This window comes from Pituophis catenifer, unplaced genomic scaffold (assembly GCF_029215685.1).
Source record: "Pituophis catenifer annectens isolate HBS135680 unplaced genomic scaffold, rPitCat1.0.hap2 SCAF_16, whole genome shotgun sequence".
Classification (NCBI taxonomy): Eukaryota; Metazoa; Chordata; class Lepidosauria; order Squamata; family Colubridae; genus Pituophis; species Pituophis catenifer.
In genome coordinates this window covers 5054518-5079579 of record NW_027256896.1, presented here as the reverse complement: position 1 = coordinate 5079579, position 25062 = coordinate 5054518, and the positions used below count along the sequence as shown (strand labels likewise).

The 25062-nt window shown below is 38.0% G+C and overlaps 1 protein-coding gene across 1 annotated transcript; it reads right to left on the bottom strand.

The window, feature by feature from the left end:
* Nucleotides 1–13: 13 nt before the first annotated feature.
* MEIOB (meiosis specific with OB-fold) lies at nucleotides 14–24706 on the bottom strand. The gene is made up of 14 exons (XM_070955189.1): nucleotides 24641–24706; nucleotides 23451–23528; nucleotides 17071–17128; nucleotides 13593–13724; nucleotides 11853–11925; nucleotides 9185–9371; nucleotides 7999–8099; nucleotides 4986–5038; nucleotides 4789–4884; nucleotides 4272–4376; nucleotides 2947–3100; nucleotides 2389–2581; nucleotides 1519–1605; nucleotides 14–188 (listed from the first exon to the last, which is right to left on the bottom strand). Exons 1-14 carry the CDS (start codon nucleotides 24704–24706, stop codon nucleotides 81–83), a joined length of 1491 nt encoding a protein of 496 aa, XP_070811290.1. The 3' UTR covers nucleotides 14–80.
* Nucleotides 24707–25062: the final 356 nt, after the last annotated feature.

The following is a 25062-nucleotide window of genomic DNA, read 5'->3' as shown; positions in this document are numbered from 1 at the left end:
GTCTCCTCTACAGATGTCATTTTGCCGTGCTATGATAACATAAGAATTCCTTCCAATTGTTCTAAAGATGTATAATGCAGTTATTTTCCTTTTTCAGGCAAGTTTTGGCAAGCCTCCACTGGATCTGCTAGCTTGCAAGAAAGCAGTTTCACTCTTAGCCCAGTTCGTGCTGTGGTAGAAAAAATAACCTATGGAAGTAAATGTACAGATCACCATTTTTACAAACAATTTTTAAAGATTTTCTCTTTTTACAAGTTCTAGATTGACAGGCTGAACATTTTACCTTACGTAGACTGTTTCATAAATAGTATTTATTAGAAAAGCATGGAAGCACCCTCTGTTCCATTTGTATCGCCTAAGATTTTATACTGCTAGAGAATCTTGACAAAATATTTGAGCAGTGACACACATGAATTTAGTAATTTGTAAACATTCTGTACTCCTGTGTTGTTTAGAAAAACCTTTGTTTTTTTTTAAGTGTCTGGATACTGTGTTTCAAAATATTGTAGACATGTCTTTCTTGCAGATCAAACTTTTTCATTCAGTGGGAGAAACTGATCATAGATTTTGAGATGTTAGTAGACCGGTCAAGTTGTGAGAAATAGTAGTATCTATTAGTAATGTATTATTGTGTAATTATATTCATAACAATGTGGAATCACAGCTGATGTTGGCTCTCCTATGCATCAAATCTCTTCCCAAGAACTTAGGATGTCATACAGAGAGTCTTCCACTTACAAATATTTGTTTAGTGACCATTCAAAGTTACAACACCACTGAAAAAAATTAGTTATGACCATTTTTCACACGACCGTTGCAGTATTCCCATGGTCACTTGATCAAAATTTGGATGCTTGGCAACTGGTTCACATTTATGATGGTTACGGTGTCCCAGGGTCATGTGATCTCTTTTTACGACCTTCTGACAAGCAAAGTCAATGAGGAAGCCAGATAACCATGTTATTAACTTAATAATTGTAGCAATTCACTTAACAATTATGGCAAGAAAGGTTGTAAAACGGGGCAAAACTAAGTTAACTGTCTTGCTTAGCAACGGAAATTTTGGGCTCAGTTGTGATCATAAATCGAGGACTACCTGTGCTGGAACATGATAATTTTTACAGATGTTTCAGTGAATCATTTTGGTGACTGGTTTTTTTTTTATAATGTTGTGCAATCTTCTTGCACAAACTGAGTATATGATCTACTGTTTTCTCTGCTTTGCACAATCTGCACTTTTATGATTTTATGATGATGATGATTACTCTATTATTAGATACATGTAAATACAAACTCAAAGCAGCAAACATATTTAATATTCCTGCCTCATTTTTTCCCATAATAACCTGCATGAAGTGGGATTGGGCTGAGAGAGAGTGAATGGCCCACCCAGCTGGCTTTCATAGCTAAAGAAAGCCTAGAATTCAGTCTTCTAGTTTCTAGATCAACGTCTTAATCACTACACCTAACTGGCTCTTCCATATTTTATCATGCTTTATTATTATTTATTATATCTACCTTAAAGTAAATTTTGCTTCTTTCTAGAAGGAATTGCCATTTTAATGTTGTCTTTTGTGTCTCTGTCAGAGCTTGAAATTCTTGGACCTAGTGGAGTGATCACAGATCAGTTTGTTAAAACTACACATAGGTCTGCTATCAAACATAATTCAACAATAAAATGTTCATCTCCAGAATGTGGTATAATGATCAGAAAGCTAAATTTTCTGCAGGGCAAATAACGCAGTAAATGCAATGTTCATAATTTGTCTGGAAAGAAAATACATTAAATTGAATCAAAATTATTAAACATCTATCTGTAATTATCACTTCAATATAAACGCTACCTCAGGAATAAATTATTTATATCCAATTCATTGCTATAAAATGGTCATAATATATGTGAAGCAAAACTCTTTGTATCCTGCCTTTATTATTTTTAGAAATTGGGAACATATCCAACACACCTTTGTCTATTTCCCCAACAACAACCCTGTGAGGTAGGTTGGGCTGAGACAGAGTGACTAGCCCATAGTTACCCAGCTGGTTTTCATGGCTAAGGCCAGACTGGAATTCCCGAGCTTTCTAATCTGGTGCCTTAACCACTAGGCTAAACTGACTCTAATGAAATCTTTTGATATCTAACTTGTGATAACTAATAGTAGTGCCTTTTGATATCGTAAGAGTTTAGTAAATTTAAGCTGGAATAGCTTTTAATTGAATGGTGCCCAATTCATTAAATGCTGCAGACTTACAAGCCTTTTGGTATCCACAAATTCCCATCATCTGAATTGGCCTCAAACATTGATGAGAGATTCGAGGATTTTTACTGGCATAACAAACCTAAAAGAATAAATTCAGGAAGTAGAAAACTGTTTCCTATGTTCTTACCGTGTGACCTAAAGTTTCTTCCGCTATTGTATCTGAGAGACTGCAAAAGTGAAGAGTTCCTGTATGGTCAGTTAGGTCAACTAGTAAATCAAAGCTGGCAAACATTGGCACAGTGTCAGCATCTAAGGAGTTAGTGCTGCTACAAAAAGAACATGTATTTGTCTTTTCATTGATAACATAGCGGCATTTAACACTACAAGGGAAAAAAAAGGAAACATATTAATAGGTATACAGTTAACTGATTTTCAAATGGATTTTTCTGTTATAGCTTTTTCCCCCCCTTCAAATTAAGGGGACTGATGAAGGGAAAGCGGTTTGACAGTTGAATCCATAATCAAAGGAGATAGTAGACTTCGCTGAATAGATTAAAGCAGAAGCGGGGGAACCATCTGGCAGGCATGCTTTAATTAGGCTTACTGCACTGAGCAGGGGGTTAGATTGCAGGGCCTAAAGAGTTTGTTTCAGGGTACAAATTCAATGGTTTTCCAGGCTAATTTGAAACTGAGAAGAGAATAAATGTCCACAATGCTACCCAGTTTCCCTTAATGAGGTGCTTACCACCTGTTTCGTATTACTTTACTTGCTTCGTTATCAATATTCAATGTAGAAATGTAGGCAAAAATAATGCCATAAAATGGTTCTGGTTTTCCTTCATTTTGCAAAGTTTTCATCTTTAATTGTTCCACTGTATAAACATCACCTATTGTCTGCACTATGGATAAAAAATGAAAAAAAAAGCACATTTGAAAACAACTTAGACTAAAGTCTAAGACTCAAATATGAATAGTTCATTCTGCAAAGCCAGGTGGCTTTAAGGACAGTGTGATGTTATTTATTTATTAGTTTTTTATCCTGCCTTTATTACCTTATAAGTAACTCAAGGCAGGGAACATACATAATACACCTTCCTCCTCTTATCTGGGCTGGGCTGAGAGAGAAAGACTGGCCCCAAATCACCTGGCTTTCATGTAGAACTCAAGTCTCCTGGTTTCTAAATCACCACTTTAACCACTACACCAAACTGGTTCTCTAAATGACCCCCAAATTCCTAAAATAAGCAAATAACGTACTAACCATGATTTATAAACCACAGTGGCTAGATTCATATATCATACAAGTAGTCCTCAACTTATGACCACAATTGAGCCCAAAATTTCTGTTGCTGACACATTTGTTAAGTGAGTTTTGTCCCATTTACGTTGTTTCTTGCCTCAGTTGTTAAATGAATCCCTGCAGTTGACAAAGTTAGTAACTTGATTGTTAAGTGAATCTGGTTTCCCCATTGATTTGCTTGTTGGAAAGTCACAAAAGGGGATCACATGACCTTGAGACACAGCCACGGTCATAAGTATGAACCAGTTGCCAAGCATCTGAATTTTGATCACATGTTCATGGGGATGCTGCAAAGGTTGTAACTGTGAAATACGGGTCATAAGTTGTTTTTTTTAGTGCCTTTGTAACTTTGAATGGTCACTAAATGAACTGTGGTAAATCGAGGACTACCTGTACTAAGCCATCATTATATTGTGGGTTAGCATGTTGTGTGATTTAGGAAACTTCCACACATTTCAGTGGATATTACAATAGTTTTCTCATTTGTGGATATAACCAGAAGTGTTATTTTTATATGAATCTTGTTTCCCAGACTGGCCTAACCTTGTATTCATTAGCTAATACTATAGGGGCTGAATATATCTCTGTATATGTGTGCCTTATTCTCGCAAAACATGATTTATGATTTTTTTTTTCATAAATAGAATAGTTGTTTAAACAAAGTTCCAATCAGTTATAAGGCATGGCTACTCTTTAAAAGACAGAATTGACAACTAAGATCTGAATCATCATGTTAAAAACAGACAATCGGTATTTAAAAGAACACTCACAATTTATGGAGTCTGATCTCCACTGATCTATCATTTCATCATCCAAGTCTAACATTTCTGGACTTTGTCTTATAAAGTTGAATAAAATATTGGCTTCCGCTGTATCTTGAAAAAAATATTTTTCAATATAATATTAATACAAGTAAATAAGTGCAATGCCACAATATATCATATGAATTTTAGATGAAAGTTTTATAAATGAGGCTATACATGATTGGGGAACAGAGTCATTATAACTTCAAACTTATAAAATGGCCATATAAGGAAAAAATAAGGCTGAGCAGGAGATTTCTATTAAATTTGCTTTCTTTAAAAAAAAAAAAAGTTGGAGGTCAAATCCTTGAATAGTATATGCATAGCTACAATTGTTTATGATATGTTATTTATACTTACAGAGAGTTTTATTTCAGATCCAAACCATTGACTTTAAATTCCCAACCTTCTGTTCATTAAAAGGACTAGAATAAGGCATTTATGATACCGGTACTTTAAACAGAACTTAAGAACAATTACTTACCAGGGTTAATAGTAATGATGGTCTTTGAGATTACAGTTGCAATCATACGGTTTCTAAATTTGTCAAAATTTATTCTTATATCAGATGCAAATATTACTAAGAAAAGAAAATACAATGTGTTTTGTTATCCCAGGCAAACTTTAGATACTTTAGATAAAATCTGGTAATGTTTGTGAAAAATGAAAAAAAAATGATACCTGTTTCTTGGGGTACCCAGCTCTGTGCAAACTGGATAGATTCGTTGTCCCAGCTGGAGAAAACAATAACATTAGGTTAATATAAATAAATGCTTATTTATTTAAAATTTTTATGATTGTATATTATTAGAGAAGTATTCAAATATCAAAAGCATGTAAGCATATACATACTTAAAACTAGTAAAAAAAAAAAAGAAAAAGAAAGCAAATACTTTATGTTTCTCTCCTACCGCTCTTTCTAAAAATTGCACTATTAGGAGCTATCCTATTAAATGAATTCCAGAGCAAATGGAAAGATCCTTTCTTTTATCTTCCCACATGCATCTGGTATGGGAAGATGCCCTTATTACTCAATAGGTAGAAGTTTTCATATGGGAAGACACAGCCAGACAGGTTAGATTTAAGAGGTTCAAAATATTAGGGCTATACAGCACTTTGGATATGCTTTTAAAAAGATGTTTCTGAACATATGGAAGACATGAATACAGTACATATCTGGATCTGTTTAAAACACTGATAGGCAGGTGATACGTTTATGTCTCCATATGTTCTGAAGCCCCTTTTTGGAATTGAATCTGAAGTTCTCCACGGACCTCAAAAAACCCAGAAAGTGTAAGGCTAGTGAACTGTCAGCTAAATGCATTTGAAGACTGAAGTAATTGGTCATGCTAACAGCAAATAGCATAGAATGCACATGTTCTTTGTTTCTCCAGGCTGCATCTTTTGCTCACATTTTCCTAAAATGTTAATCTCAATTATCTACCTTGTTGTAAGCCCTGGTACCGTAGATAGAACAAACCAGGAAATAGGAGGAGAAATAAGAATAGAGTCATAAGGCTGGAAGGAAACTTGGAGGTCTACTAGTTCAACCCTCTGAGCAAAGCAGGAATCCTTATTCCATCCTGGACAAATGGTTGTCCTGTCCTTTCTTAAAAATCTCCAACAATGGAGCACCCACAACTCCAGGAGTCAAGCTGTTCCACTGACTAATTGCAGACTAGAGCTACTTTTATTGAGATGGCCTGTAACAGAATCTTGCAAGTCTGTACTGGGTCTCCCACACTTCTTCTTATTCTCCAGTGAATCAGGGAGGCATCAACCTTTATTTCACTCCTCTGCTCACAACAGAATCCTTTATGCTGCCAGGCTTGAAATTTTGGGCTTAGACAATTTAGAACTACGCCGCCTTGGGTCTGACCTAAGCGGAGTACACAAAATTATCTGCCACAACATCCTACCTGTCAATGACTTCTTCAGCTTCAACTGCAATAATACACGGGCAAACAATAGATACAAACTCAAGGTAAACTGCTCCAAACTCAATTGCAGAAAATATGACTTCAGCAACAGATTCCAGGTCAATGCCTGGAATGCACTACCTGACTCTGTGGTTACTTCCCCAAACCCCCATAAACAAACAAACAAAACAAAACAAAACAAAACAAAACAAAACAAAACAAAACAAAACAAAACAAAACAAAACAAAACAAAACAAAACAAAACAAAACAAAACAATAAAATAAAATAAAATAAAATAAAATAAAATAAACAAACCTGAGCTATTTCTGAATGTTATCTCTTTTTTCAGGACTACAACACCCTTTGTCTTGCTAACATTTCTTGCATATTTCCATTGAGGTAAGTTTCCTTACTTTTTATACATATATGTGAACAATAGAATTAAAACCCTTTTTTTCACATTTAATAATAATAATAATAATAATAATAATAATAATAATAATAATAATAATAATAATAATAATTTTATTTCTATACCGCCCTTCTCCCGAAGGACTCAGGGCGGTGTACAGCCTATTTAAAAACAGAATCAACATCAATTTAAAATAATTTAAAAATATTAAATAAATTTGGCTTAATTTAAAACCCCAAAAATTTAAAACATCCAATTTAAAATTATGTTGCTAACCCAGCCTGGCGGAACAACAGGATCTTGAGTGCGCAGCGAAATACCCGGAGGTCAGAAATCTTACGAATTTCCGGGGGCAGTTCATTCCACAGGGCTGGGGCTCCCACAGAGAAGGCCCTCCCCCTGGGTGTCACCAGCCGACATGACTTGGCCGATGGCACTCTGAGGAGACCCTCTCTGTGGGAGCGGACTGGTCGGTGGGAGACTATCGGTGGCAGAAGACGGTCTCGAAGGTACCCGGGTCCTGTGCCATGGAGCGCTTTAAAGGTGGTGACCAACACCTTGAATTGCACCCAGAAGACCACTGGGAACCAGTGCAGCTCGCGCAGGAGGGTTGTCACATGGGCGCAACGGGTTGCACCCATAACCACCCGCGCGGCCGCATTCTGGACCAGTTGGAGCCTCCGAGTGCTCTTCAAGGGGAGCCCCATGTAGAGAGCATTACAATAGTCCAACCAGGAGGTAACAAGGGTGTGAGTGACTGTGCGCAGGGCGTCCCGGTCCAGAAAGGGCTGCAACTGGCGAATCAGGCGAACCTGATAAAAGGCCCCCCTGGCCACGGCCGTCATATGCTCTTCTAAAGACAGCCATGCGTCCAGGAGGACACCCAGATTGCGAGCCCTCTCTGTGGGGGGCAAAGATTCACCCCCAATAGTCAGCGATGGCACCTGCTGACTATATCGGGATGCCGGAAGCCACAACCATTCGGTCTTGGAAGGGTTGAGTCTGAGCCTGTTCCTCCCCATCCAGACCCGCACGGCCTCCAGGCAGCGAGACATCACATCAAGGGCATCGTTGGGGTGGTCTGGGGTGGAGATGGAGTGGAGCCTACAGATGCAGCAACCTCCCTTTCTCTTTAGAGAGTTCTGGATGCAGAACTTTTCCCGATGGGTTAACACAAATGAAAGGTGATTCTATATTCAAAGCTCTTAAGAAACTTATGCCTTAATGAATCCTCTATTTCACAAAAGTGACACAACTAACAGGGTTTGGTTAGTGATTATAGTATGCATTTATACCCATTGTTGCTTCATATTTTTGTATTCCTTCATATATAGCTGAATTATGGCTTCAACCAGTGCTTACCATATCATTGTAAAGGAAGACTCACTGTCATCGTACAGCCTTACTTCACACCTGTGGCCTTTACGCCTGTCCGAAGTAGCAAAATATTTTGGTTCACCAACCTTTGTAAAGGGGAAAAAAAGAAAAAGAAAACCTGATCTTGATCATAATATTCTATCTATATCTGTTTTGTTAAATAGAAACTGTTCATGTGGTAACATTTCAGCAGGAATTAAGTTATAGAAGCACTGATTATAATTGCAGTGTGTGGGTGGATAAATGTAGAGTTTATTCTTCTCAGAAAGTCACAACCTTCTGAGAACAACTTATCAAATTGTGGGATATTATCAAATTGTGGAATATTGCTATAGGAAATGAAGTGTTCTCATTTCACTTTGTCACTTATAAAACAATAAGAATTCCTATAGAATTTGTTAGCAATTCTTATTACTAAATAGTAATTCTTATTACTAAGAAGTATTAATGGTTAACTCGCTGGTTTGATACTATCATAGATGAACATCCAACAACTGATGGAAGACTTCCGGGCCTACAGGAAGTTCGGGAAGGCTGGAAATGGGCCCATTTTCAGCCTCCAGAGCCTGGGGAGGCCGTTTCACCCTCCTGGAGGCTCGAGGAAAGCCTCCGGAGCTTGGGGAGGGCAAAAATCCCCCCCCCCCCCGCGCCATGGTGCAGGAGGCCGACTAGGCCACGCCCACCATGGCGACGCCCACCCAGCAACTGGGCAGAGAACCTCTTGCTAAAATTTTTGAAGCCCACCTCTGAGTTTATGTATTTTTCAGTATGGTTTGTGCAGAAGAGTTTACATGGATTATGCAGGAACGGGAGGATAAAGGTACAAGGGTGAGATTCAACTTAATTTGAATACTGCATTTAGCATTAATACTTAACCTCATGATTACTAATTAACCTATGCAGAAATTTTAAATAAACCTTTAGTACCTTACTGAGGCTGCATCTTAAATCCATGACGGTTTTATAGAATATTGTTTATAAAATATTTGACTGATGTTATTCATTAACCTTTCTTTGTGCTAAATTAAGCCAAGGGGCTGCTGAGTAACACATAACGTCCTCCTCCCAGCTCTTCTATGACCCAATAAATTCTTATCTATACAGAAATCCATTACATTTTTCAGGCTATAATGTGAGCTCTCTTTGATTTGTTACAGTTGGCATGACTTACAGATTTAACAGCAGCAAGAACATTGATTATTTTTCCATCCAGGCTTTGTCCATTGGCCACAATATCCCCCAATGAGTAAAAATCTTGAGGGTTCTTTACCGGTAGATGTAACAGAGACAGCAGTCCGTTGTCTGCTTCGTAGATTCTGACCACAGAATGATTCTCACTAAGCAATAGTTTGTAACTGCTGACAAGTGGGCACATAATATTTTACAACTTTTAAATACATATGCATTGTTCTGGTTGCATTGAACTTTTTATATCTGAATACTGTATGAGTGACAGATTAAACCATTACAAATAGCAATTGTCAATTACTTTTTCTGATCTCTAAATTTATTTTGACATATTCAAAACTTTTTTAAAAAATATTGGGAGCAGATTGTCCTTTACACTGTAGTTAAGCTATGTAACAAAGGTAAGCCTATCATATATGAGGAACAAAAATCTCATCAGAATTTTTACAGCCCATATATGTTATGAAATGCATCTTTTAGAAGTACCCATTGTAGTTACCAACTGATGATTCTTTAGGCCGCAGTTCTGTACCCTGGATGCAAACCCAATGAAATGAACTATTGCAGGGACCCTGGCCACCGACTCCCAAAACTTAACTCAAGATTTAAATCCCAACATTTCTTTAAGCCTTTGTGGACCTCCTGTGATGACATCGTGCCCCCCTCCAGGGTCCGAAGGCCACAGGTTGAGAGCCACTGAACTACTGTATTCAATTTCCTGATTTGCCTACCAGGCCATTCACTGTGAAGAAGGTAACATAAGCTAGAATAGAATAGAATAGAATAGAATAGAATAGAATAGAATAGAATAGAATAGAATAGAATAGAATAGAATAGAATAGAATCTTTTATTGGCCAAGTGTGACTGGACACACAAGGAATTTGTCTTGGTGCATATGCTCTCAGTGTACATAAAAAGAAAAGATACGTTCATCAAAAATCATAAGGTACAACACTTAATGATAGTCATAGGGTACAAATAAGCAATCAGGAAACAATATCAATATAAATCGTAAGGATTCAAGCAACAAAGTTACAGTCATGCAGCCATAAGTGGAAAGAGATGGGTGGTGGGAACGATGAGAAAATTAATAGCTACTGATTGCCTTAGATTGAACAAAGCAAAGCAAAACAAAACAAAACAATTCTTCCAGTCCTATTGTAGATGATAATTAGGATATTTTTTTTTAACATTTATCAACATCAAGGTAATTTACTGAGGTACTGCATAAATATGGCCATGAATTCACAACATGTAAAGGACATAAAACAAAGAATAACAGTTGGAAGGGAGGAGCGAGGACTTCTAGTCCAACACTCAAGTAGGAGACGCTACATCATTTTGGACAAATGATTGCCCTATCTTATCTTGAAAACCTCCAGTGATGGAGCACCCACAATTTCTGAAGTCAAGCCATTCGAGTGATCAATTGTTCTCAGTGTCAGAAAAATTCTCCTTAATTCTAGGTTGGATGTCTCTTTAATGGTCCTCCACCCATTATTGTGTGTCCTGCCCTCAAGTGCTTTGGAGAATAGGTTGGCCTCCTTCTGCTTTGGCTATATTTTATGTCTATTTTCTGGATATGGAAAATAAAACTACTATTACTTTACTATTTTTGGATAGAGATAAAAGATGAATATAGGTAAGTGCACTATTCAAGATTTTGTCTTATGAATGGCAAGTTTTGCTTGCAGTGCTTTGCAGGAAAAATGCTTCTACAACATTTTGTTACTACAATAAAGAAAAAAAATCTCTGTACATTGTTTTGGATATTAATTACATTACTCCAATAAACCAGAAGCCAAAATAATTATACTGTACACTGTGCCTGTTTTGATATGTGCAATATTCATCTAGAATATTTTCCCTAGCTTGTATACAGGTCCTCAAGTAACGTCCTTGAGTAACGACCACAGTTGAGCCCAAAATTTATGTTGCTAGGTGAAATATTTGTTAAGTGGGTTTTGCCCCATTTTGCAACTTTTCTTGCCACATTTATTAAGTAAAGCATTGCATTTGTTAAGTTAGTCACACGGTTGTTAAGCGAATTTTGCTTCCCCATTGGCTTTGCTTGTCAGAAAGTCGCAGAAGCTGATCACATGCCCCCGGGAGACTGCAACTGTCATAAAGATGAACCAGTTGCCAATCCTCTGAATTTTGATCATGGGACCATGGGAAATGCTGCAATGGACATAACTGTGAAAAACAGTCATAAGTCACTTTTTCCAGGGCCGTTGTAACTTTGAATGGTCACTAAACGAACTGTTGTAAGTCGAGGACTACCTGTATAATTCTTGATGAATGTATCTTTTATTTTATGTACACTGAGAGCATATGCACCAAGTGTGTCCAATCACACTTGGCCAATAAAAAATTCTATTCTATTCTATTCTATTCTATTCTATTCTATTCTATTCTATTCTATTCTATTCTATTCTATTCTATTCTTCTACTCTACTCTACTCTACTCCATTCCATTCTTCATTCCAATATTCTATTCTTCTATTCTATTCTATTCTATTCTATTCTATTCTATTCTATTCTATTCTATTCTATTCTATTCTATCTGTGCAGTCATAATCCTCTACATCTTCTGATCACAATAATCTATCTATTCCAACCACATGAATTCTATTTTATTTTCATTTACCTTGTTGTAGTAGGGTTGAACTTTTCTTCTTTTTCTACCTCTTTTGTCTGTACTAGAGGATTTTCAATTATGACTGTGATTTAAAAAATTCAAACGACAGTTTACAAGTGGGCCGATATACCTACAAACCAGTCCTAGGATTTGCCATATAAGCAGAATCTACAGAGTGAATTATTTGAATTATTTTCAATCCAAACAAAATGGTTAGTAAAAGAAAATAAAAGAAGTAAGCTGTGCACCACTTCATAACATCTGGCATACGTATCTCCTGCCTGCAACACCCCAATGTCTTACATCAAACATATCTTTTTCCAAGATTACACTCCACATGCAGAAGGCAGCTGGCTTATCCTGGAAAGATGCTGTACCTTTAATGATATGCAGATACATGCTGCATAGTATCTTTTTACTTTGGAATACAAAATAATGTATAAAGTAAAAAGCAGCATGTTTAAAGTATAGGCTTTTTAATTGTATATGCTTTTTAGAAATACTTAAAATTTAATTTACTTTACTAATTTCTGTCCACCAGTAACCTTGCACAGATTGTACCATTTAAATCAGGAATGGGTGTTCTGTGACTTTTATCTACTCTTCACCCAATATGGAGCCTCTGCAATATGGGGCAGCCCTACCCAGGCTTTTCTTAGGCTCATATCAGCTATCAATAGTATTGAAAAAAATATTTTTATTATCAGTATTAGGGCAGTAATATTAATAAAGGTTATCTCTGGCTGATCCTTGAACAACTAAAATGATTCAGGTTGGGGTAATAATTCTTAATTTCCTCTTCTAGTAATTCCAATGCAAATAAAATTTGGTAAGGAGAGAGATATTCGAACAATCCCATCCTCAAATATCTGCCTACTCTTGAGAAACTGGCTGTTTTTTTCTGGATTAAGTTTATCTCTCCTGGTTTAATTGTTCAAGTGAAAGAGAGAGAAAAATAATAAAGGTGCTCTGGAACCAGGCTTAACTCCTGGTGACTGCAGGAACCACATCCATGCAGTTTTCTTAGCCACAACAAGGATGTGATTTGCCATTTGTGCCATCGGTGCCATTTGTCATTTTCTTTTTTAAAAATTTATTTCAGTCTAGCCTACAGCTCTGGGATTCTGTTGTAGAATTCAAGTATTAACTAGATCTAGCCTGGCTTAGGTTTTTGTGACCAGTGAAGGTAAACTAGGTGTGGAATAGCTTTTATTTGACCGTATAGAAAATTAGGAAGAGCTGGCAGTGATCTTAATATACACATAAAATAATTACCAGAAATAATAAAAAATAATAATATTAAATTATATTTTAAGTCTCCAGGCTCGCATGATAAAATTTTTATTGAGAAGCACTGGGGATGTTTTAAAGATTCATTTATTTTAGTGAAAATAATTATATGAAAGAAAGGCTGTGCAACATATAATAAATACCATGTATGTATTTTATTCAAAAATAATTCCCATTGTGTCTAAATGGGACACAATTTAGAAGAGTAAAAACATAGTACAATGATCTAAGAAAGAATATGGGAAATTACGTTCTAATTTTTTATGTCTTCATGACATCTTCACTAATCAGAATATGTGAATATAACTTCTTTCAATTAGTCTAACTGGAAAAAATTGATTCCAGTTAAATAGGTCTGTAATTCCTTGAAGAAAAACACCCTAAGATCACAGCCACATTATACTGATTTAAGGAAGAGAAAAACATATTGAAATATATTCAGAATAAATTCCATCTTACCACAATCACCAAGTCTAAAGGTTTCTGAAAGTGATTTAATATAGTCCTCTCTTCCCCAGGAATTCACATTTATGAACCATGATGGGGAATCACGAATGGTAAAACAAAAAGTATATCGTTCTGATCCAATATCTGCAGAGAGGGGTATATTTAAGAATGCTATTTAAAATTTGAATTTGGTATGAGACACATAATATAATATATAGATGATATTTAGTCTGCTATTACAAAACTTAAACCATGCTATGAATAATGGTTTTGAATCAAACTGAATTCCGGGGCCTGACATCTGTAGCAGACACTGGTTATTTGTGTGAACTGTCAGCACTTCAGTTTCAGAGGCCCATTCCGTTATATATAAATACATAGTATATCAGGAAACAGGGAAATTAAGATACAAGCAGCAGCAGCAAAGAAGAAATGCCACAATACATAGGTAGTCCTCAACGTATGACCACAATTGAGCCCAAAATTTATGTTGCCAAACGAGAAATTTGTTCAGTGAGCTTTGCTCCATTTTACGACTTTTCTTGCCACATTGGTTAAGTGAATTACTGCCACTGTTACATTAGTAACACACATGTTAAGGGAATCTGGTTTTCCTATTGAATTTGCTTGTCAGAAGGTTGCAAAAGAGAATCACATGACCTTGGGACACTGCAACCGTCATAAATATGAGTCAATCGCCAGACGTTTGAATGTAAACCACATGACCATGGGGACGCTGCAGTGGTATATAAGTGTGAAAAATGGTCATAAGTCACTTTTTTCAGTACCGTTGTTAACTTTGAACGGTCAGTAAGCAAACTGTTATAAATTGAGGACGGATGAGGAATTACAATGCAAATATTGCAGAGCAATCTCATTCATACCACTAGAGGTCACCATAATTTCTGTAGAATGAGAAGAAAAAGTTTAGGAAAAGAAACTAGTGTGAACTTTAGTAATCTTGTAATGAAAAAAAATGTTTTGCTTATGTTCATTGCTTCAAAAATAGAAAAAGGCCCAATGCCTTTCCCTATTATTATTACTAAGGAACAGGTACGTATCAGTGGTGAAATCCAAAGTTTTTTACTGTCAGTCCTGTGGGCGTGGCTTGGTGGGCATGGTGTGGCTTGGTGGGCATGGCTAGGTGGGTGTGGCAGGGGAAGGATACTGCAAAATCTCCATTCCCATCCCACTCTAGGGGAAGGATATTGCAAAATCCCCATTCCCATCCCACTCTGGGGCCAGCCAGAGGTGGTATTTGCCAGTTCTCTGAACTGCTCAAAATTTCTGCTACCGGTTCTCCAGAACCTGTGAGAACCTGTTGGATTTCACCCCTGGTATGTATCCTTAAGAGTACTGAGAGGCACATCAACAAAAATGACAGATATGGGGGAAACTTGCTCCCGTAAGTTGAATTTCTTATCACCAGTTGAATACAGTAGAATCCATACAGTTGAAAGGGATCTTGGAGACCTTCTAGTCCTGTGATGGCGAACCTATGGCACGTGTGCCACAGGTGGCACATGGAGCCATATCTGTGGGCATGTGAGCATTGCCCTAGCTCAGCTCCAGCGCACATGCACGTGCCAGCTAATTTTCGGGCCTTCTGGGCCCACTGGAAGTCAGGAAATGGGTCATTTCCAGCCTCCGGAGGGCCTCCAGGGGGCTGGGGAAAGCCGTTTTTGCCCTCCCCAGGCTCCAAGAAAGCCTCTGGAGCCTGGGGGGGCAAAAAACAGGCCTACTGGGCCCACTGTGCCATCACGTGCCAAAAGCGTGGGGAGCGTGGGGAGGGTCACACATGTAGGCTCGGGGGGGGCGCATTGAATTATGGGTATGGGCATGCGTGTGCGCGACCCCCCCGCACTCCTTCCACTTTTGGCACACGATGGCAAAAAGATTAGCCATCCCTGTTCTAGTCCAACCCCTTGCCCAAGGCAGGAGACATTATTCCATCTCAGACAAATTGTCCAATCCAGCAATGGAGCACTCACAACTCTGATAGGAAGGCCGTTCCACTGATTAATTGTTCTCACCGTCAAGGAAATTTATCATTATTTCTGGGTTGGATCTCCTTCTGACAGTTTTCCACCCATTGATTCTTGTCCTACCTTCAGGTGCATCGGAGAATAAGTTGACCCCTACCTTTCTGTAGCAGCCCCTCATGTACCAGAAGACAGCTATCATGTTATCCCTAATCCTTCTTTGTTAGGCTACACTAGTGGTGGGTTTCAAATTTTTTTACTACCGGTTCTGTGGGTGTGGCTTGGTGGGTGTGGCATGGCTTGGTGGGCATGGCAGGGGAAGGATACTGTAAAATCTCCATTTCCTACCAATCAGCTGGGACTTGGGAGGCAGGGAATAGATGGGGGCGGGGCCAGTCAAAATTTTTACTACCGGTTCTCCGAACTACTCAAAATTTCCACTACCGGTTCTCCAGAACTGGTCAGAACCTGCTGAAACCCACTGGGTTACACTTATCTAACTCCTTTCACATTTCATCATATAATTTAGCCTCTAGACTCCTTATCATCTTTGTTGCTCTTCTCTGAATTCTTCCTAGGACTTCAGCATCTTGTTTTGTATCTTGGTGACCAGAATTGGACACAGTATTCCAAGTGTGGCCTCACTAGTATAGTATAGGAGGAGCCATGGTGGCGCAGTGGTTAGAATGCAGTACTTAAGGCCAATGGTGGGTTGCTACTGGTTCGTACCGGTTCGGGAGAACCAGTAGCAGCGGCGGTGGGAAGTGTAGAAGTGCCACATGCTTGCAAAGCGCCGTGCGCACCTGCACGCTCCCAATAGCGAACCAGTAGTGAAGAAAATTGAAACCCACTACTGCTTCAGGCTACCAGCTGCCAGCAATTCGGCAGTTCGATCTTGACCAGTTCAAGATTGACTCCGCCTCCCATCCTTCCGAGATTGGTAAAATGAGTACCCAGATTGTTAGGGGCAATATGCTGACTGCTGTAAACTGCTTAGAGAGGGCTATAAATCACTGTGGAACAGTATATAAGTCTAAGTGCTCTTCCTTCCTTCCTTCCTTCCTTCCTTCCTTCCTTCCTTCCTTCCTTCCTTCCTTCCTTCCTTCCTTCCTTCCTGTTAGAATGCAGTGTTGCAGGCTAATTCTGCTGATTGCCAGCAATTTGATCCTGAGCAACTCAGGGTTGACTCAGGCTTTCATCCTTCTGAGGTTGTTAAAATGAGGACCCAGATTGTTAGGGGCATTAGACTCACTCTGTAAACTGCTTAGAGAGGGCTGTAAAGTGCTGTGAAGCAGTATATAAGTCTAAGTACTATTGCTATAGAGTGGTACTATTACTTCTCATGATCTTATAAAACTTGTGCAAAGTGTACCTGTGAAACAGCTATTGTCATTTCAACATAGTTTGTACAGAAAAGATTGCACCAGATATTTTTTTAATTAGTCAAGACACTGACAGAAAGATAGAGCCTGGGAAACTGAGAATAAGATACTTAAAAACCACTTTACTTTTTCTGTCCGGAAAGCCTTTGGCATCTGTTTTCCCAATCACCACACCAATTATACTCTAAGGAGAGAAAAAAAAAAGAGATTGCAGAATATATACATCAAATACAGATGTACAGCATGGATTTCTTTTCACAGACTCTATATTCCTTCATTAATTAAAAACATGTTTTAACTATTTTAACATACTTGACAAAAACATTAATTTATTAACAGAAATCATTCTTGCAATATACAAAAAGAAGTGTGAGAAATAATAAGGGATATTATTATTATGAATAATAAGAATAGTAATATAAGGAACCCTTTTAATGGTAGTGAATGAATAACAGAAATGATGATGGCACTAATTAGGGGAGGGGGACTGTGTCCACTTAATAAAGGCTTGTAGTTTTTTGTACATTCCAGGAAGTAATGGTGGGTGGTCCTAATTTTTCACATGTTTAATATAACTCACATTTTATTTTGCCTCCATGAGCTCTCAAGAATGGATTATTTCAAGGACCAACTTCCTATTATATTCAAGCATGTGTAAATCAACCAAAAAACCCCATATCTTTCTAAGTAAAAGCAGCTTCTAAGCATGCATGTGTGAACAGTTGAATATCCAAATTAGAGGAACAACATTCCTATTTTCATTTAAGAGTTATAGCTATTCTGAGCTTCAGTTATTTAATCAATTTTTACTTTGTTGTCCAGCTGCAGAAGGATCCGTTTAAGTAAATATATGCAGTTGTTACGAGTATATCATGGAAATAAAACGTTTCAAAGAATTTAAACAATCAGTAATTTTATTTCTCTTAATTTCTAGCACTGGTAAACACAATTAACAAGTACTGAAAAACAGTCTCTTAAATTTCTGTGATCATTTTAGTCACTAGGTGGGGCAAGAAAACAATTCCTCCATTTATCTGGATGAGTTCATTCAGAGTATCTGTGTAATAAAATATAATTTCCTCAAAGTATCCCAAAATTTGCTTTTTAAAACATATTCTATTAATCTACGTTCAAAATGTTTTTAGTTTCCTACTCACAGTAATTTAATTAGATGGCAACATATCCTGTGCATAATTCTATTGATAATAAAAGAACTGGTTCCTGGAATCCAAAATGTCATTTAATGCCCTAGGACTTACAACAGTATTTACTTCAAAGACTTCTTAAATTTTATCTTTACAAAATTATTTAGTCTCTTTTAAGCAAGCAAAATCCCATAATTCAAAATTAAAAGCATGAGATCTATTCCTAAATCTTTTGTATATATCTTTAATTTTGAGTGAATGATTCCCAAATGTGTACAATTGGGATTGTAGCCACACTGTTCAGCTAATCAAGGGGAAAAGAAAAAACTTCTGTGTCCATTTGCCAAACAACTCTTTGTTATTTTTCTTTTCTGTCTTCAAGTAACATTATTTAGAGTACTGGATACAATATTTGCATAATTTGAAACAGTGACTTAGTGACCCAATTATATATTGTTTCTTTGAAGTAATTCTTTACAATGTAGTTTTCTGGAGCTAGTTGTTTACTTTTAAGGAAACACATACATTTACACATACCCCTGTCTAACTATTTGCTACTAACTTCCTAAAAGATGAATCTCTTAATGCTTGACAAATAAACCAATTTTTTACAGACTGAAAGCAAGATTTGTTTACCAAGTCAAATGACAAAAAAATAGGTTCTGGCTCAGTTCTTTTTCTAATACTTAATCTCTTCTCATTGCTGTAAAATAAATAAACCCTTCTGGACAAATATAGCTGACCCATGAGTTAATACTTTGGAAATGTTTTTGTGATTATAATGTGGTAACAACCCAGGCTGGAAACCAGGAAACTGTGAATTCTAGTTCCGCTTTAGGCATGAAAATCAGCTAGGTGACTTTGGGCCAATAACTCTCTCTCAGCCCAACCCACTTCACAGGATTGTTGTTGTAGGAAAAATATAAAAAGGAAGGAGTATTAGCTTATGCTCACTACCTTGAATTATTTATAAACACAGTAAAGGTGGGAGAAAAATAAAAATTAACTTTATAAAAACTATGGTTGAATAATATCATTTAAATTTTGTTAGGAGGAAATTGCTGATTTATTTTTATTTTATTTTATTTTATTTTGAATTTGTATACCGCCCTTCTCCCTGAGGACTCAGGGCGGTGAACAGCCAAGTAAAAACATCAAGTACAAATATTAAAATACAGTTAAAATATACATATATAAATTTGGCCCCATTAATTAAAAACAATAAACAAAACACTTAAAAACACTTAAAAAAATTAGGCCAGCCCGGCTTGCTGGAAAAGGAAGGTTTTAAGGGCACGGCGGAAGGCACCGAGGTCTTGGATTCTCCTTATCTCTGGAGGCAATTGATTCCAGAGGGTAGGTGCCCCCACAGAGAAGGCCCTCCCCCTGGGGGTCACCAGCCTGCACTGTTTGGCTGATGGCACCCCGAGGAGGCCCTCTCTGTGGGAGCGCACGGGTCGATGGGAGATTGTCGGTGGCAGCAGGCGGTCTCGAAGATAGCTAGGCCCTATGCCATGGAGCGCTTTAAAGGTGATAACCAACACCTTGAAGCGCACCCGGAAGACCACTGGGAGCCAGTGCAGCTCGCGCAGGAGCGGTGTTACATGGGAGCGCCAGGCTGCTCCCGTCACTACCCGCGCTGCTGCATTCTGGACCAGTTGGAGCCTCCGGGTGCTCCTCAAGGGGAGCCCCATGTAGAGAGCGTTGCAGTAGTCAAGGCGAGAGGTGACGAGGGCATGAGTGACTGTGCACAGGGAATCCCGATCAAGAAAGGGCCGCAACTGGCGGATCAGGCGAACCTGACAAAAGGTCCCCCTGGTTACAGCTGTCAGATGTTCCTCCAAGGACAGCTGCCTATCCAGGAGGACTCCCAGATTGCGAGCCCTCTCTGTGGGGGCCAACGACTCGCCCCCAATAGTCAGTGATGGAGTCAACTGACTATATCGGGATGCCGGGAGCCACAGCCACTCAGTCTTGGAAGGGTTGAGCCTGAGCCTGTTCCTCCCCATCCAGATCCGCACAGCCTCCAGGCACTGGGACATCACTTCAAGGGCATCGTTGGGGTGGCCTGGGGTGGAGATGTACAGCTGGGTGTCATCAGCGTACTGGTGGTATCTCACCCCAAAGCCACGGATGATCTCGCCCAGCGGCTTCACATAAATGTTGAACAGGAGGGGCGAGAGGACCGACCCCTGAGGCACTCCACATATAAGAGGCCTTGAGGTCGACCTCTGCCCACCTGCCAACACGAACTGTGACCGGTCGGAGAGAAAGGAGGAGAACCACCGTAATACGGTGCCCCCCATCCCCAACTCTTCCAGCCGGTGCAGCATGATACCATGGTCGATGGTATCAAAAGCCGCTGAGAGGTCTAACAGGACCAGAACAGAGGAACAACCCCTGTCCCGAGCCCTCCAGAGATTTGATTTTGTGTTACATCAACAAAGGGTTCGTGCTGATAGTATGCATACCACACAAGTGATTTGGGGTTCCATAAAAAGTGAAAAGTTTAAATAGTCCTCAGATAGGACAATTACTTCCTTTCTACAGAAGCAATTATTTATGTTAACAGTGAGACGGAAATAAAGATGAATTATGCAAAACAATGAAATTTTGAGTTTACAAATAAACCAGGAAAATGGTTGGCATATGAGCTGCATAAAGAAAAACAAAAGAAAGTGATACCAATGTTATCAGAAGGAAACATTGTAAAAACAGATAATGCAAATACCCAGGAAGTGTTTCACCACTATTATTCTATGATTATATAAACAGAATTTACCAAAGAATCAGTAATTTTGAATGTACCTGTAAGAATAAGAGAAGTTTGTAAAATTATTAAAAAGACTAAAATCAGAAAGGCATCTGGCCCAGATGGTCTGACAACATATTATGTTTTGAGAACTAAATTTTACAACCTTAACAATAAACAATGGATATTTATTTTACAGAATAGAAAGATTCCTGACGCTTGGAAAGAAGCAAATACAGTGTTCATATGTAAAGAATCCCAGGACCTGACTTTAACAATAAATTATCAACCAGTATCTTTCTTGAATCATGACTATAAGTTGTTTAAAATGATTTTGGATGAATGGTTGAAAATAATTTTATAGGACTTTATTCATGAAGATCAATGTGAGTTTTTATCTAAAGGAAAATTACAAGATAATATTAGAAATATATTGAATATTGGATGTATTGGATATTTGGATCAACATAATGAAAAGTAAACTGCACTGATTTTCTTAGATGCAACTAACATCTTTGATAGTTTTAACTGAATTTTCTTCTTTAGAGTTCTGGAAGGTATGAATTTTGGAGATAATTTTATTAAATACGTAAGATTGATTTTTACCTCATAAAAAGCCCAAATAATTGTTAATGGAGAATTAACAAACAAACAAAAAAAACTTAGTGAGATTTGTGAGTTTTTTCTCACTTTCTGAGAAAAAAGAAGACAAAAATGTTTGCTGTCTCCACTCTTGTTCATTTTAGTTATCCAGATAACAGAACAGAGTCATAAGATGAGAGAATAGTGGAAATAAAAATTAAAAACAAACTTGTAAGGGTATTTGTCAATGACCTGGCTATAGTGTTTGGAGGATCCATTAGAGACATTAACAGGAAAATTAAATGACTTGGTTTGCTGGTAAGTTTTAAGATTAATAATTGGAAGATGAAGATATTAAAAATCTAAAAAGATTGAGAAAAAAGTAAAATATTTGGGTATTATTAAATAGATTTTAAAAACAATTTTATTAGGTTTAGTGCCATACTGAGAATATGGAATAGATGTATATTCAGGCTGTGCTCAAAAATACATTTCACAGAAGAGAAACAAAAGACAAAGACAAATGGTTAAGACACCAGAATCATTGTAGAATCACCAAAGGGAACTATAAAATTAAGTCAAGGTAGAAACTAATGACAGGATATAGTTATCAATGGTTTTTCCATTTACAGTTATTAGAAAGATTTAAAATGGATTAAAAGACTTATGGTATGAAGCAAAGTAAGACAGAATTTGAAATGCAATTTCATACTGATTAGGAACATGTGATTACTAAAATATATGAACTTTTATTGAAATTTAAAATGGAACAACAGGTTAAACATGTATGACAAAGTGGGCTAAGAATTTTGGTTATAATATACAGATGGCTCAATGGGAAAATATGTGGTCAAAAGGGTTGAAACTCCTATTTTGATCTTAAAGATAATTTTTATGAAATGATGTATTGTTGGTACATGATGCCAGAGAAATCTAGAATGTACTTCAAGTATGAAGCTGGTGGATGCAATTAGAAAACTGTCATGGAAAATTATCTCAATCTATGATTATTGCAGCAAGACTATTATATGCACACATATGGAAAGATTTGACATTACCCACTTATGGAAGGTTGGTGAAATTGACAAAACTTGCTGAGGTGGCTAAACTGACCAATTTGAGAAAGGTCATTACTGACATTCACTAGTCTAAAATAGCATAGATTTTTTTTTTTAATGTTATGGAAACTCAGACACAAACAGGTTATCACATTCAGCCATTTTATAATTTATTTCAAGTATGTATTAATTGCCCTTTTATTAACCAAGGATGGGAGTTAAAAATGGAGAACAAACCCAGCCATCCTTTCATAAAATTCCATAATTTAACTTAGTCCAATCATCCTAGATCCGTGATGGCAAACCTATGGCACGAGTGCCACAGGTGGCACGCCTAGCCATATAGGTGGGCACACGAGCTCAGCTCCAGCGTATATGTGCGCACCGGCCAGCTGATTTTCGGGCCTTCTGGGCCCACTGGAAGTAGGGAAACAGGCTGTTTCCTGCCTTCCGAGGGCCTTAGGGTGGTGGTGGGGAAGGCCCATTTTTTTCTCTCCCCAGCCTCCAGAGTCTTTCTAGGAGCCTGGGGAGGGCGAAAACGGCCTCCCCACCACGGAGGCCCTCGAGAGGCCAGAAATGGCCCGTTTGCCTGGGGAGAGAGAAAAACGGGCCTACTGGACCCACCATGCCATCACGTGCCAGGAGCGGGGGGGAGTAGGGAGGGGTTGTGTGCGCATGCGCGGGGTGCATAGAATTATGGGTATGGGCACGCATGCACGCGACCCACCCACCCCGGTTCCTGGCACGCGATGGCAAAAAGGTTAACCATCACTGTCCTAGATGATTGTAATATCCATTCTCTTTTGCCAGAGATATCAGTTTTCATTTTCTGAGAGTGCATGAGACATAGGAATATTTTGTCTCTAATACTTCTGCCAATGCTATGAGCAATTACATAATGTTATTACAGAGTACACTTATATACAGTTTCATCGGAGAACAAAATATTGTTATGGTACTTAGACCTACAGGATGAGCAAGGCTTGGGTGCAGATCGGAAATGGCTACAATATTTTGTGACGAAATGGAATACGCCATTCTTTTTACCTAAAATTGGAGAAACCATAAGTCAGAATGTCCTTTTAAAAACAGATTCAACTATTTATCTTATTTAACATATTTAAGTATTCCTAAAGCTCTTGTTTTTTCGGAACAGTGCTTGACACTGATAGATATTGAGATTAGATATATGGAACTGCATGGGCTGAGGAAAAAAAAACATAATTCAGCCTCCCAATAAAAGGATTTATAGTTGTATTTATCCATTTTGTAAAGCCATGAATTGTTTTAACCACGGGTTGTTGAAGAAGACATAGTGATCTAGTCTATGACTTACTTCATATGGAATTAGCATATTTACATGATATGTTGTGATTTGTACATGATGTATGGATTTACATAATAATTAAAGCAAACTATTTACATGGCTCAAACAAGACTCAGTTTGACATGTATCTGACTCAATTCCGTCACACAAACCATAGTTTACACGTCCCATTCATGTGAAGTTGAGACAATACATTGTGCCAATGACTTAGTACCACTGTCGCTGTCAAAAAATAGAAAAAATGTGTGGCCTACATTTGAAATATATTTTTAAATGCCGTTTATGCTTTAATCTTGGGCTCCAAAGGAGAAGTCTCTTGGGAGATTGAGGTAAATTCCTCACAGGAACAAAACCCTTTTAAATGATATTGATTTAATTTTTTATTGCAACAGTTTTATGGCCACGCTTTATAGTTTTTTTTTTTAATTCTTGTACTGCTGTCTTTTGGTTGGCATAAACAGGATACAAATGGTATGCCAATGGCTAGAAAGTGGATTGTTATTGTGGTTTTGGGTAGTTTTTAAATTCTATTTGTAGGCTACACAGAACCTTTTGAAAATTGACCTGTTATTGGCACAATAAAAGAAGCATCCTTGTAATGCAAAATTGTGGGGCTTTTGTGAAGAAACGATTTTCTATATAGTTCTCTCTCTGTATATATTTGTTTTATATATTATATAGTAAATATTTATATTTACTACATTTGAGTATAACACAGCTCAAATATAGCAAATGTAAAACAGCCAGTATGGCAAGTGTGTGGGGCAGCTGCGTATTTTATTTTACTTTCTTTAATTTAGCCGCCCCCCCCCAAGTGTAAGGACTAGAGTACCCAGAATCCCCAGCCTGCATGGCCAAGGACAGCTGGGAATTTGGAGAATTGTCTCCCCATTTTCATTTGGCTGACAAGAAGGCCGGAAAGGAGCCCAGACCCAGCTTTTTAAACAATGTAAAACATGGGGGTGTGAATAACGTGCGTAAAGAAAACATTGTTTTATTTTTAAACAGTTCCTTTAAAAAGGCAAGGAACGCGCGAACCGACAAGCCGCCTCAGAGCGCCACTCTCCTCAGCGCAATCGGCGAAGGGTGGAGGGGAGAAAAAAAAAAAAAAAAGCAGCGTGTCTCTCCGTGCGCAGGCGCGGCACTCCGAAACGCTGGATTGGCACTGCGCAGGCGCGCCTTCTCTTTTCTCCCGGACTCTTTTAAATGCCCCGCGGGTAGTTGCGACGACGCCCCCTACCGGACGCGATGTTT